This window comes from Lycorma delicatula, chromosome 11, assembly GCF_047948215.1.
Source record: "Lycorma delicatula isolate Av1 chromosome 11, ASM4794821v1, whole genome shotgun sequence".
Classification (NCBI taxonomy): domain Eukaryota; kingdom Metazoa; phylum Arthropoda; class Insecta; order Hemiptera; family Fulgoridae; genus Lycorma; species Lycorma delicatula.
This window is the reverse complement of record NC_134465.1, coordinates 78990161-79003954: the sequence shown is the minus strand read 5'-3', so window position 1 is coordinate 79003954 and position 13794 is coordinate 78990161. Positions and strand designations below refer to the sequence as shown.

The 13794-nt window shown below is 30.1% G+C and overlaps 1 protein-coding gene across 1 annotated transcript in view; it reads left to right on the top strand.

Annotated features, from left to right (window-relative positions):
* LOC142332643 (septin-2-like) overlaps nt 1-13456 on the top strand; it is a 69472-nt gene extending 56016 nt beyond the window's left edge. The window contains exons 8-9 of the mRNA XM_075379265.1: nt 1401-1574; nt 10476-13456. Coding sequence (XP_075235380.1) covers nt 1401-1574; nt 10476-10637 — 336 coding nt within the window. The 3' untranslated portion in view covers nt 10638-13456. The remainder of the gene's footprint in view (nt 1-1400; nt 1575-10475) is intronic.
* The last annotated feature ends 338 nt before the right edge of the window (nt 13457-13794 follow it).

Here is a 13794-nt window from a genome sequence, read left to right as displayed (position 1 = left end):
ATGTGTTGTTTGTAAGGTAATTAGTTATTTTGTTATATTATGTTTTGTTGGTTGTTTTTTTATAAATGTTATTAATTAAAATAGCATCATATCAATTTTCACCGCTATATGTTTTTTTATGTTTATTCCATCATTTAACTTTTCTTTGGTATTATGTGTGTATTTGATTAATCATATTTGTATATGTATGTGTTAATTCTATAAGACCAAGGGTGCTTAGATTTTTTATGAATTGTTTTATTATTAGATGTGGATTTTCTATATACTGATTTTTCAATTTGGTTGCCCTTATTTATTTCAATATTGTCTTCTAAATAGTTTAACATTCTATTATTATCTACTTCAAATGTGAATTCAAAATTTTCATTATAAGAATTTGATTTGTTTAATATTACTAGACGTTCATGTTCATGAGTAAGATAAGACATATCTTACCTTAATTTTATCAAGAAATTACTTTCGGGCTCCCACATCTACAGTCAAATGTGTTAACTTATAGTTTTAATTAAAAATAATTTTTAATAAACAATTTAATTATTCAATAATGATTGAGAATGCAAGATCCTGCAAGAGTTTTTCTTGAAAAAATTAGGAATGTGAAATTTCTGATTGTGATGATAAATCGTCTTTTCTTTTTAATCCTGTCATCAAGTTCTGCCACCAATTCATCGGTAATCAAAGTTGATCACCCATTCCATTCATCAATGTGCACATTTTTAGGATCTTTGTTGAACTATCCATACCATATTTCCATCTCCATACAATGGAATCAGTAATTGTATTTTCTCCATAGATATTGTAAATCTGACAGTGAATTTCAGCTGATTTAATGTCCCTTGTGTTCAAAGATACAGATCGCAAACCAAATTTCACATTAGCATCATGATTTCTTAAACATAATAAGAACATTTCTTAAACATTTCTTAAACATAAGAAGCATACTGATTAGATGATTGAATAAGCATGGCATCAATTCCTTCTTAACATAACAGGTGATTCAACAAGCATGTAAAGAATTGCGATCATAGTGCTGCAACAGCAATAAAATTGTTATCTGTTCTGCGTTTCATTTTTAGATGTTATAAGTTCTGATGACTCAGTACAACAAAAATACATTCAAATCACCGATTTTTTTTATTTATTTGAAACTTGCTTTACACATTCTCAATATAAGGGTCTAATACATTTTTTTATAATTCAGTCATAGCGTTTGAGATTGTGAAAGGCGCCTGTTATTGGACAAATTTTCTCATTTTAAACTTACCAATAGTAACATTTTATTATTGAGAGGTTACAGCTCTTAATTGTGAATTTTTATGACACAAAACAGTCATTATTTTAATAAATTGTTATTTGATTCTTGAATAATTTGAAATTTTATTACATCGTTTATCTTTTAGATGGGGTTTTCGGATGTTGATGCTGAGAATAAACCGGTTAGTTTTCAACAGACGTTTGAAGCCAAACGAAATAACCATGTTCAAGAGTTGCAAAAGAAAGAGGATGAAATGCGGCAGCTATTTGTTGTTAGAGTTAAAGAAAAAGAAGCTGAACTGAAGGAACAGGAAAGAGAGGTAATTTTATCTGTCATTTATTTTCTTTAACTGTTAATCTTATTGCAAAATTTAGTATATTTGCAATGAACGGCAAATAAATATTTTTCATTTGAAATAATGGAAGAGGAATGGAGTAAAATTTTTTGACATTATTGCTAGAAAAGCAATAATAATCGTGTATGTAGAATCTTATTAAGTATTATTTATATAATCTATGTTTCAAAAAACATGGTTTTTTAAACATTTTTACAAATATTTCTATACCAAGTTTGTTTTTTTAATTTCAATAAATCTTTAATATGGTTCTTAATTAATCAATCAATAGAAGGTAAAGTGTTTAATAAATTTTGTATAATATTTTTTAGTAAACTTTTCCATTAATTGCAGATGAGTCAAAATAATAATCGTGGGTTCCAAACAGATCATCCATCCCTTCTTTCAAGTTTCCATAAATAACATATAATATTGATCACTGTACAGCGTGAAAAAATGTTTAATTGAATAATCTTATCTCACTCTTTCCCAGCCACAAGAGAGTTGTTAGGTTTTGAGAAGGGCCTGATTCAGATGTGATCTGGCTCTAATAACTGCATCGCTACAATATCTGCTACAAGGACATTTTCAGTATTCCACAACAGTGGGAAAAATGAATAAAAAGAGATTGCAAGGAAAAGTATCATATGTTTTATTCTTTATCTGTATTGCTGGAATTTCATTTTTCAATATTTTCATTACAAGCCTTTGTTTGTTAAATAAATTGAAAAGTAATATTTTATTTTAAATCAAATAAATCAGTTGGTAGTTTATTAAAAAAATCATTTAAAACCTTTTAAAACAATTATAGTTGACAGAACATCAGATTGTTGCGATTTTCTTACTGCTTTTTGCTGAATAGTTTTGAAAACAATAGCAGAAGTGAAACACATTTCAATGCAGTTTGAGGCTTTCAGTCATCGGACATTTAAAATAATTATAGCTATTTCAGTTAGGAATGGAAAATTTGATAAGCTATGTAAGAAACAATGTACAGTAATAAAAAGTGATAGAACAGGTTTAAAGTGGTGTTTGTAAAAAAAAAAATTTTAATTTCTCCTATATTAAGTACTTCACTCTGGACAAAGTGATGTACACTAATTTTCACAAGAAAATGAATAACGGTAGTTTGTTTTTAGTGCACCAATGCACAAAGAATAGTTAAAAATTAATTTTTTTATGATTAGCAATACTTCCTTTTCTACTGCAGTTATCACATTTTTATTTACCAATATTGCTTTATCCAAATCATAATGATAGTTTTTTATAACTGTTCACATTTTCTTACTTTAAAAATTCCCCCGGTTTGTTAATCTTTACTGAGAATAATGCCAATTCCGTGTGCTACATCCACATTCAAAAGAAAGTAAAATGGTGTTTTAGTCATATTTTTCATGATTATTTAAAAGTTTGACAAGTTTCTACAAAGTAACAGGTAGTTTCTCAATCAAATTTCAGCCCAGCCACGCAAATTATTTAATTACTGAAATTAAATATCAGAGAATTAAAGAGAAAATAGAAAGTTCCCATTTTGGTCTGTTTTAACCAAACTTGAAATTAAGATCATATGAAAAAATTCTAAAAATATACCTGTGATTAACTGCAATTATGCTCTTTTAACAAACAATTATATCTTATTATCTTTGCTCCGTTTACAAACAGTTTTTCGGTTTTTAACTTAGTAGTAAATATTTGAGTCACATTCTAGTCAGGGTTGAGGTAAGTTCATTCTGGAAGCATTGCAAGAATTGTGGTGTTGACTGTTTTTGTGTGCAATTTATTTTATAAATATATCTATCAGAAACTGATTTTTTTTAAAATTTGGAACAGATATTTAAAGAAGGGATTTGATTTTTTTTTATTAGTAATTCTATTATTATTATACATTTTATTTTTTTTCTTAATGTGTTGATGTATATGTATATATTTTTTTCTAAATAATATTACTGAAGGGTCCACCACGGGAAACGGACGTTTTTAAGTTGCTATTACGCATCCGGTAGGAGTTGGAGAGAGGAGCCAAGGCCGGCGCATCACTCGTCTGACCTTGCAGTTTATGCTTGTTCATTGTTTAGTTGCCATCATGCCTCTTTGGAATGTAGAGCATCGTGATTTTGTGTATGACAGTTTTGTGCGGAGCGGCGAATCAGTTACTCTTTCAGTGTCTCTTTCGCCGAAGGTTTAACATTCCTCGGCATGGAGATATACCAAGCCGGAACACCATTTTGCGATGGGTTAATGCCCTTTGTAGTGGAGGTAGTCTAATGAAAAGGCAGCCACCAGGACCACGTCGCACAGTTCGAACTCCGGAGAACGCGGAACGTGTAAGACAGGCTGTTTTAACTAGTCCAAGACGTTCAGTTTGTAGGCATTCTGCAGCACTATGAATATCCAGTAGTTCAGTGCGGCGAATTCTACACTGAGATTTAGGTTTTCACCCTTATAAAATGTCAGTTGTGCACAAGTTAAAAAAGGGCGACTACCCACAACGTGCAGCTTTTGCTGAAACGATGCTTCAAATTTTGGAAGATGAGCCCAATGCGATTTTGATAATGAGTGACGAGGCTCATTTTCATCTCAATGGTGTTGTGAATCGTCAAAACTTCCGATACTGGGCCTGTGAAAATCCACGCACTTTACATGAATTACCATTATACAGCCCCAAAGTTACGGTGTGGTGCGGCGTCGGGAAATTTGGTATCATGGGGCTCTACTTTTTTGAGCAAAACGGGAACACTGTAACCGTAACAGCTGATCGTTCTTGAAAACTGAGCTGAGACGACGACGAATCAATCTGCCAGATGTTTATTTTCAACAGGATGGAGCTACGGCCCATACTGCTCGAGTGTCGATGGCTGCTGTTAGACAAATGTTCCCTAATCACGTTATCTCCAGATTCGGTGATTTGCATTGGTCCCCTCGCTCACCAGACCTTTCGATGTGTGATTTTTTCTTGTGGGGGTCTTTGGTGTATGAAACCAAACCTCGTACATCGGCCGAACTGCGACAAGCGATAGAGCAGAACATCGCTCAGATCGATCGTCAACTATTGGAGAGCGTGGAGGCTAACTTCAGAGAGCGTCTCCACATTTGTCAGTGTGAAAATGGACACCATCTTAACGATATTATTTTTCGTACATAGGTAAGGCAAACTGCATATTCTCAGAAACTTATTTCTGCCAATAAATTATTTTTTAACCTTAAAATAGGGGAGTGTCGTCAATTTGTAAAACGTCCGTTTCCCGTGGCGGACCCTATATTTAAAAACATTTAAGAAAAATAAATGTAATAAAAAATAAGTAAAGTATCTCTTCAGACAGATTTTTTTGTATAAGGAAATCATTTTATTTTAGCTATTAATTAATTTTTTCACATTTTTATGTTTAAATTGCATATATTTTTTTATTAAATAATAAATTGACTTAAATCAACTGTCAGAACAGAAATGAGATAATTTGACCTATTTTTTATTCTCATGAACATAAAGATGGAAAGTGTACTCTTCATAATGAATTTCTACCTCACTTTTTCTGCTTAGCCTTTGGAAGTTCTACCTGAATTTATCTTAATGTTATCATCATTAATACACACTAATATTTGATCAAAGTAATAGGTTATAATTTATATTTTATAACTCATTATTTAATAATTATATTTATTACTATTTAATAATATTGAGTATTTTCACAGTGTTTAGAAAACAATTCCCTTTAATAATAATACCTTTTAATACTTAATAATTTGATGATTATAATTTATAAGAATATTCACACTATTTATGATCTTCTGGTAAAAACCTGAAAAATAATTACTAATCCCGTTATAAAATACCAAAAAATAAACATCTTAAGTGTCTATAGTGGGAAGTGAATATCATTTAGGAAAAAATGTTCCGTTACATACTTTCTACTATAACAAAGGAATAAAAAAAATTGTTCATTAAGCCAAATGAATATTAGTACTATAGAACTAATCTCCCTATGCAACAAAAACTAAAATTCTTGAGTATAATCATGAAGTGAATTGATGACATAGTAACAAATAAATTACATGTTATCATTAGGGCATGTTCACACTAACCTTTTCGTAGTAGCATTATTACGAGGTGCTACCCAAACGTTCGGGGAATTTGAATTTTGTGCGTGAACCATTGCTGCTACGACCTGCTGTTGATAGTTGTGGCTAACAGTACTCTTTGTGAATCAGTGTTCCAATAGCTGTGGTGGTGAGAGGCTGCATTGTTGACTTTCATGCGGTTGTGTTATACTGCTTCGGTGAAGTTCTAAATGGCAGATTTTAAAGAACAAAGAACCTGCATCAAATTTTGCTTCATGCTTAAAAAAGCCGGTGCAGAAACCCATCCATTGCATGCTTGTGGAAGCATTTGGTGACAATTTTATGAGTAAAAATAAAACTTTTTTGTGGTACAAACGATTCAAAGATGGACGAACGACAGTCGATGATGATGAGCTTTCAGGAAGAGCATCAACAAGCGCAACACCGGAAAACATCGCGAAAGTGCGAGAGGCTGTTGTTGCAGATCGTAGACAAACAATCCATGATGTTTGTGCAATCGTACAAATGTCGTATGGGTCCATGCAACACATCTTGTCGGACAATTTGAACATGAGATGCATTACTGCAAAATTCATACTGAGACTGTTGAACAGCGACCAGAAACAAAATCGCATAGCTGTCTGTAGTGAATTAGAAAATTCAGCAAGAGATGACCCAAACTTCATCTCCAACATCATAACCTGTGATGAGACATGGGTGTACGGGTATGACTCTGAAACTAAGCAGCAGTCGTCGCAGAGGAAGTCGCCAAGTTCACCACAGTCAAAAAAAGCACGCCAAGTTTGCAGCAACGTGAAATCCATGATGATTGGTTTTTTCTACATTAAAGGCATTATCCATAAGGAATTTGTTCCTCTTGGTCAAACTGTCAATGGGATGTTTTGTTGTGAAGTGGTTACGTGAAAGCATTAGGCGCAAACATTCAGATCTGTGGGGTAACAACAGCTGGGTTCTGCACCATGACAATGCGCCCGCGCACACATCACTAGCTGTTGGGAATTTCTTGGCTTCCAAAAAGATGGTAGTGATTCCCCACCCACCCTATTCGCCTGACCTTGCCCTGTGTGACTTTTTTCTCTTTCTGAAAAAAAAATTTCAGTTGAAAGGCCGTCATTTTAACACAATTGAGGAGATTCAGGAAGAAACATAGAACGTGCTTCGAACACTTACACCTGCAGACTTCCAGGGATGCATGGATTCATGGAAAAACGCTGGTATCACTGTATCAATGCCCAAGGGGATTACTTTGAAGGAGACAATGGAAATTATAATTTACGGTAAACTATTTTATTTTTATGGTAAAATTCCCCGAACTTTTGGGTAGCACCTCGTATATTGGCAACAGTATCCATCAGTATGATTTATAGACATTTTTTTTTAGTTTTAAAATTTGTAATTGAGTTTTGAAAAACTTGACAGTTAAGTTATTAATCAGTCCAAATATCAATACTATCCTAATTTTAATGTTTCTTTGAACTAGTGAGATAAAAATCATGTGGGTCGAAAAGATCATTCCTTTCGTTAAACACACACACATGCTTAACATACTGATAGAAAATTGTAAATGCAGGTTTGCAGCTGGTAAGTCTCACAGTTAGTCTGCTGCCGTGCATAATGCTTTAGTGTTCAGTGGCAGAAAATAATTTTCAAAATTGCGCACTTATTGTTAGTAACTGGTACTTCATTTCTGATACATGAAAGGTGTGATACTAACTCCTAACCTAGAGATAAACACATACTCTTCTTAATGTATGCTTTGTGGGAACATCATTAGTTTAGTAATGATTTTATAGATATAATTAACCTCATGTTACCATTTGCTAATAGAAAAATAATAACAATAACAACAATTATAAAAGAAAAAAGCTCTGTCAGATGTACATTTTGATTGGTCATATATAGATAATCAATTAATAATAATGAAATGTCAAAATTGTTTTAATTAAATATGTACTTTTATTTTTGAAAACTTCATTACTTTTTATAAGCAAATTAAATATTTAATTTCATATGTATGTAAAATATATAATAATAGTATATAATATAAAATATATCCTATGTATTAAGACCGTACCATGTACATGACAAATGGATTCAAAAAGTAGTGTGGTATAAATGTATTAAAGTACAGAAAAGTTATATAAATGATATAGAAAACCTTCTTCTGATACATGAGGTGTGTTGTTATGGCAAACAGCTGTAACTGAAAGAATTTATCTTCAAAGGTTTTGTGTTACTTCTGTTTAAGCAAAATTGGGTGGGCTTTAAAAATCAGTAAAACAATTGATCAATTGAAATCAATAAAACTGTACATGTCCAGTAAACAATGAAGAAAATTTAAAACTGAATGGAAAGATTGTTTAATCTGGATTAAAAAATTGCAGTTTGGCGATACTGTTTTAGACAATCGAACAGAAGTAGAGAGATTTGTTTATTCTGCAGATCAATAGTTAAATTGTATAGTCTTGAATCTGCAACGTTAAATTTCTTTCATTTCTATATTAATAAACGTCAGAAGTTGACTATTATTTGCAGTAATGTCTATTCATAGTGCATATATTTCTTGTGCTTTAATATTTTCAGAACATACACGTAAAATTTAGGTCCTTGCTTCATGATGTAGAATGCAGAATGCCTCGGTGAAGTGTTCTCCATCCCTTGCTTCTTTTTTATTAATGATCTGCCTCAAAATCTTGAGCATTAATTGTAACCTTTTTCACAGACAAGGGTTTATCAATACAGATATCAATACCTGATAATAATTATTTAAAAGGAATTGAAAATTGTTTATCAAGTCAAAAAATTATTCATTTGATGGATTGTAACCATCTAACTTTAAATAATTTTAAAACTATTACATTATGCTTGTCAAGTGGATGTAGCATTGCTGATTGCATGGATAGAATTCCCATTGATGATTATGATTTATTTAATTAATTTAATATAATTAATAATGTAATGTTTAATTAATTTAATGTATTTCTGTTGCCAGCTAAACAAAATTTCTAGGTGTTTTATTAGATAACAAGTTCTTGTAGCCAATCAAATTTATTCAGTTTCTAACAAAATCAACCCGTACTATTTTGTTCTGAAACACCTTAATAAAAAGCAGCTAAGCTTTTTGTTATTATTAAATAATCATTATGCCTACAATTTTCTCATATAAAATATACAGGCACCCGTAAATATGAATCATGATGACCTATATTTAGAAAATTAAATACATTAACTTATCCTTGTGTTTATATTTATGAATGTTATCCTTGCTAAAAAAAGGTCTCTTATTCTTAAAAAATAACAGTATCTATCTTTACCAAAACATTTTAAACTAAAACAGAACCAAAATGGAACTATTTTCTTAAAACACAACACAAAATGATTGGCTTACAAGAAAGGGCCTTGTTGTATTTATGTTGCCATTTTCAATAAATTGCCAACCATTTAAAAACACCAGTGTGACTGTAATACTGGGTGATTCAAAAAGTACTTCACAATTTTAAAAGCGTATCAAAATTGATTTAGATATCTTACAGATTCAGTTGAGTTCTCATTCCATGGCAAAACACATCAAGTTTTGACACATGTAGTTCATTAGTACCAAATTTAACCACCAGTGGTGATAAACACTGGTTTTAAAAAATTGATACACTGGTGGTTTAAAAATGGATATATTTACTGGTTTAGTACGTACTTGCTGTGTGTTTTCGTAATTTGAGCTGCAGTTCAACATAATTTTCATAGAGAGTTTGGTAGGGAGCTTCCTAGTAGGCATACAATTTATTCTTGACACCAAACCTTTGTTGAAACAGGTTGTTCTGTTAAACATACAAAATCACCAAAACACCTACATTTCCCTCAAGCTGGTTTGGAACAACTCAGGGAAAGCTTTGCATGTAGTCCAAAAAAATCAACTCGATGCGTTTCACATGAGATTAGCATTCCACGAACAGTTTTGCACATATTACTTAAACGATTGCGCTTGAAGCCATACAAACTAACTGTGGTTCAACATATTACAGATGACAGCAAAGATACCTGGCTGCAATTTTGTATGGAAATGATGGATAGAATTGCAGGCAGTGAAACATTTTTAAACAATGTCATTTTTAGTGACGAGTCAACATTTCACATCACTGGCAGGGTGAACATCTATAACTGCTGAATAGCCTTAAGATCAATGTTTTTGTGCCCATAGACTGTATGGCCTATTCTTCCAGGAGGCAACCATAAATGGTATTGTTTATCTGAACATGTTTCAAAATTTTTTAATTCCTCAGTTAGATGATGATGACCAAGATGGATGCCATTACTGTCAGCAAGTTGAGGAACCGCCTCGCTACCACCTAAAAGTCTGAAATTTTCTTGATACTCAATCCCCAGGTTGGCGGATTGGTCATGAAGGTCCAATTCCATGGCCACTTTACTCACACATTTTTTCTTGTGGAGGTTTCAGGAAAGGTCGGGTTTATGTACCGCCTTTGCCTGCTGATGTTGTTGAGCTAAGACTTTGAATTAATACAGCTGCAGAGGTAATGCCCAACTTGCTGTCTACAGCCTGGAATGAAATCAAGTTCAGGTGGGATGTATGTCGCATTACAAATGGATGCCATATCGAACCAAAGTGAATGTTGGGTAACAAATTTGATGTGTTTTTCTATGAAATGAGACCTCAATCAAATTTGTAAGTTATCAATAAATTTTTACACTCTTTTAAAATATTGTGAAGTCCCTTTTGAATCACCCGATACATAGTATCAATATTTGCAATAAATTATATCTTTTTTTTTTTTTTTATTTCTTTATTTACAGTTACAAGAGCGATTCGATAAACATAAAAAAGCTCATGCTGAAGAGAAAAAGAAATTGGAAGAAGCGAAAAAGAAACTTGAAGATGATGTTATTGAGTTTAATAGAAGAAAAACCCAATTCAGTTATCACACAATGACACTTGGCAAAAGCAAGAAGAAGTAGATTTTATGAATTTTTTTTAAAATCATTTATCTCTAATTATTTTATCATTTCATTTTACATTTATCCGTCTTGTTTGTATATGTGTCTGTCCAACAGTTGAAAAAAAGGAAAGATTTATTTACAATGATTTTATATAGTATTATATTTATATATATATTAATACATTTATATCCCATCCTAGTCTTCCCGATTAGATTTTTACATTTTTATAGTTTATGATGATTCATTATTTGACCGTTTAATTAATTTCTTTAATCGCTTAATATATCTGAATATAAAAGAAAGACCTGGGTTGAAATCCTGGTGTAGGTTTGGCATCAATTCATTTATCTTACTGTTCATCTCATCTTATTCATTGAAATATATATATATATATACACCTATAAACCCTTGAAGTCATAAAAAGAAATAAAATTATCCTTTTTGTTTTATCTTTTATAGATGTGCATTCTGTGGTCAGACAGAATTCAGTAGGATTTCTTCTACTGATGCTTTTCTTACAGTATTCCATGTATTCACCTTTTTAGTTTTGATTTTCCTTTAGCTAGGCTGTTTATTTATTTATTTTTCCATTTCTCTTTCTATTTGTGTATGAACTTTAACCGATTTTATCCTGCCTAATGTTACAACATAAGGTGTTATACAGAGCCTCTACAAAATAATTCAGCTTAGTGGAATACAAGTGATTACAGAATTGCAAATAGTTTTTTTTACCTTTCATATGCATAAAATACTGACTAATGATCATGAATTAAATAAAAATGTATATTTACATTTCATACTATCGGTTACCAAAATAAAACTTAAAAAATTATGTGATGGTCAGTTATGACTCGAATAGCATTCTTTCACAGCACCATCTTATATTTTTTTTTATTCAGATTAATAGCGTAATAAGATTGTTTTGAGCGCTAAGTACAATTTATTTCTCACATCTACCTGCTTATCTCTGCTAAAGGCCTAGAAGAAGAATAATGCTACACATATTGTAGCACACGTAGTATTAGTAGTCGACATTAAACATATTAAAAATTATATGTTTTGCTTACTAATCTTGTATTATATTTAAAATATTTTAAATCAAAACCGACCAAAAATGTTATAGTCAATTATTTTTTACAGAAAAAGTAAAAGAAAAAACTGCCCAAATGAAATTTTTATTATTATTTTGTAATAATTTTTTTTTAATTAAAGAGTCAAATCGGCATTAATGTTGAAGCAAAAATTCACTAAGTAGACCATTGTTTTCGGATCGTGCACTTATCCATCAAATTTACCTGTACTGGTTTTTAATTCATCATTTCCAAGTTAAACTTTAATTTTCTAATTCATAGTACCGAGTTTATATATTTTTTCAATGTCATGTAAAAAAATTAAGTATAAATTACAATCTCTGCATCAGATAATATGATTCATTTTTGTGATTTTAATTCAGTTGGTTATAGGGAAAATCACATCTTTGACATCTAAATTCTTTTTGGTGTAAATTTAAAAATGCCCTTATTTATATAATTTCCAATAATTTGCTTAATCAGTTTTTTCCTGTGCTGGTAATTAACTTTTTCTAATGTATTAAGAAAACTGATCAGTATAGATTTGGACTTTCATAATTTCTTACATGATTATAAAAAAGTTATTCGCTTGTAATATAGTTTAAATTTTTTTTAGATTTGTATAATTTGGTACACATGTAATTTCATGTCACTCAAATGGACATTTTTGTTTTTGGACACAAACTCTCGAGGCTTTTGTTTTTAATAAATGAATTTATCTAGAAGAAATGTATATACTTTATAGTTTTATTATCATTATAGAATTATATTATGAATGAAAGAAAGCTTGCTTTTATGCAATATAATTGCTTTAAAGAAAATAAATTATTTTGATAATTTAAAAAAATGTTTGAAAATAAAAATTGAATTTTATTTTTTACGTTAGGCGTAATTAAACATTCCATCGAGTTATTATTTTTTATTAACTTATAAACTCTTCAAGATCATAAAAAATATTTTATTTAATTATCAGCATTCGATCTAAATAATTGTAATAAACTAAACCCGATACTTGAGGATAAACCGATGAGTTATAAGTAGTAGCAGACTGAATCGGGGAATACAAAATAATATAGAGCATCTTAAAAGTTAATTTAAAAATGCTACTTTTTCTGTAAGTTAGATTGTTTTTAAACAGATTTTGTTTAGAATTGTTTGTGTTTATAATAAAAGTAATTGCCATAAATATAAAAGGCCTATATATTTTTTATTTTACAAACCTATTTATTAAATTTTTTTATTATTAAAACTATAAATATTACAATTAATTTTTGTGTTACAATTTCATATTCCAACTGAAATATTTTTATACATTTATATTTATTTATTTAATTATATAATAATATATAAAAAAATTGTGTAAATTTTATTTATTACTTTATTATTATTGTGTATTATTATTATTATTATTATTATTAAGCTATATTAAATAAATAAAATACTAGAATTATAATATTTGTTAATTTGTTTTCATTATTTCTTAAAAGAATTCTTTTGTATAATAATGAAAAACTGAAAATATTTTTTAATGGTGTACAGACTAGCTATTAAGGGAATCTTAACTATATCTGTTAAAATTTGATGAGCTGGCTGAAATAAAGGCAATATTACAAAAAGTTAGTTTTGAAAAAATTACCTTTGAAAGTTTGTAAGTGATAATTTTCCAAACCAGAACTCATTTTACTATTTTATAATATAAGTGTATTTTACAATTTTGTTTACAATACTTAATATCGTTATGTAAAATAAACTTTGTTACTACTTTAATTTTTGTAGTAATAACACTGTTAAATACTGTCCTTCTTCCATTGTAGGTCATGAAAAGTGAACAGAAACACGTCATAATATGTATGCAAAAATAATTTTATCCTTTATAAAAATGAAATTTGATACAAAGAAAAAATGGAAAAACTTTTAAATATTATTTTTATTACTATTTTAATACTTTTATTATACCAGGTATGTAAATAAAGTAGAGATTTCTTCAGAAAAACTTTTTATTTACATTCCAATTAATTATACATGGACTCTATCACCTTCGAAATAGTTCCCTTGGGAAGCCACACAACGCTTCAAACGGTTTTCCCACTCTTAATAGCAGTGTT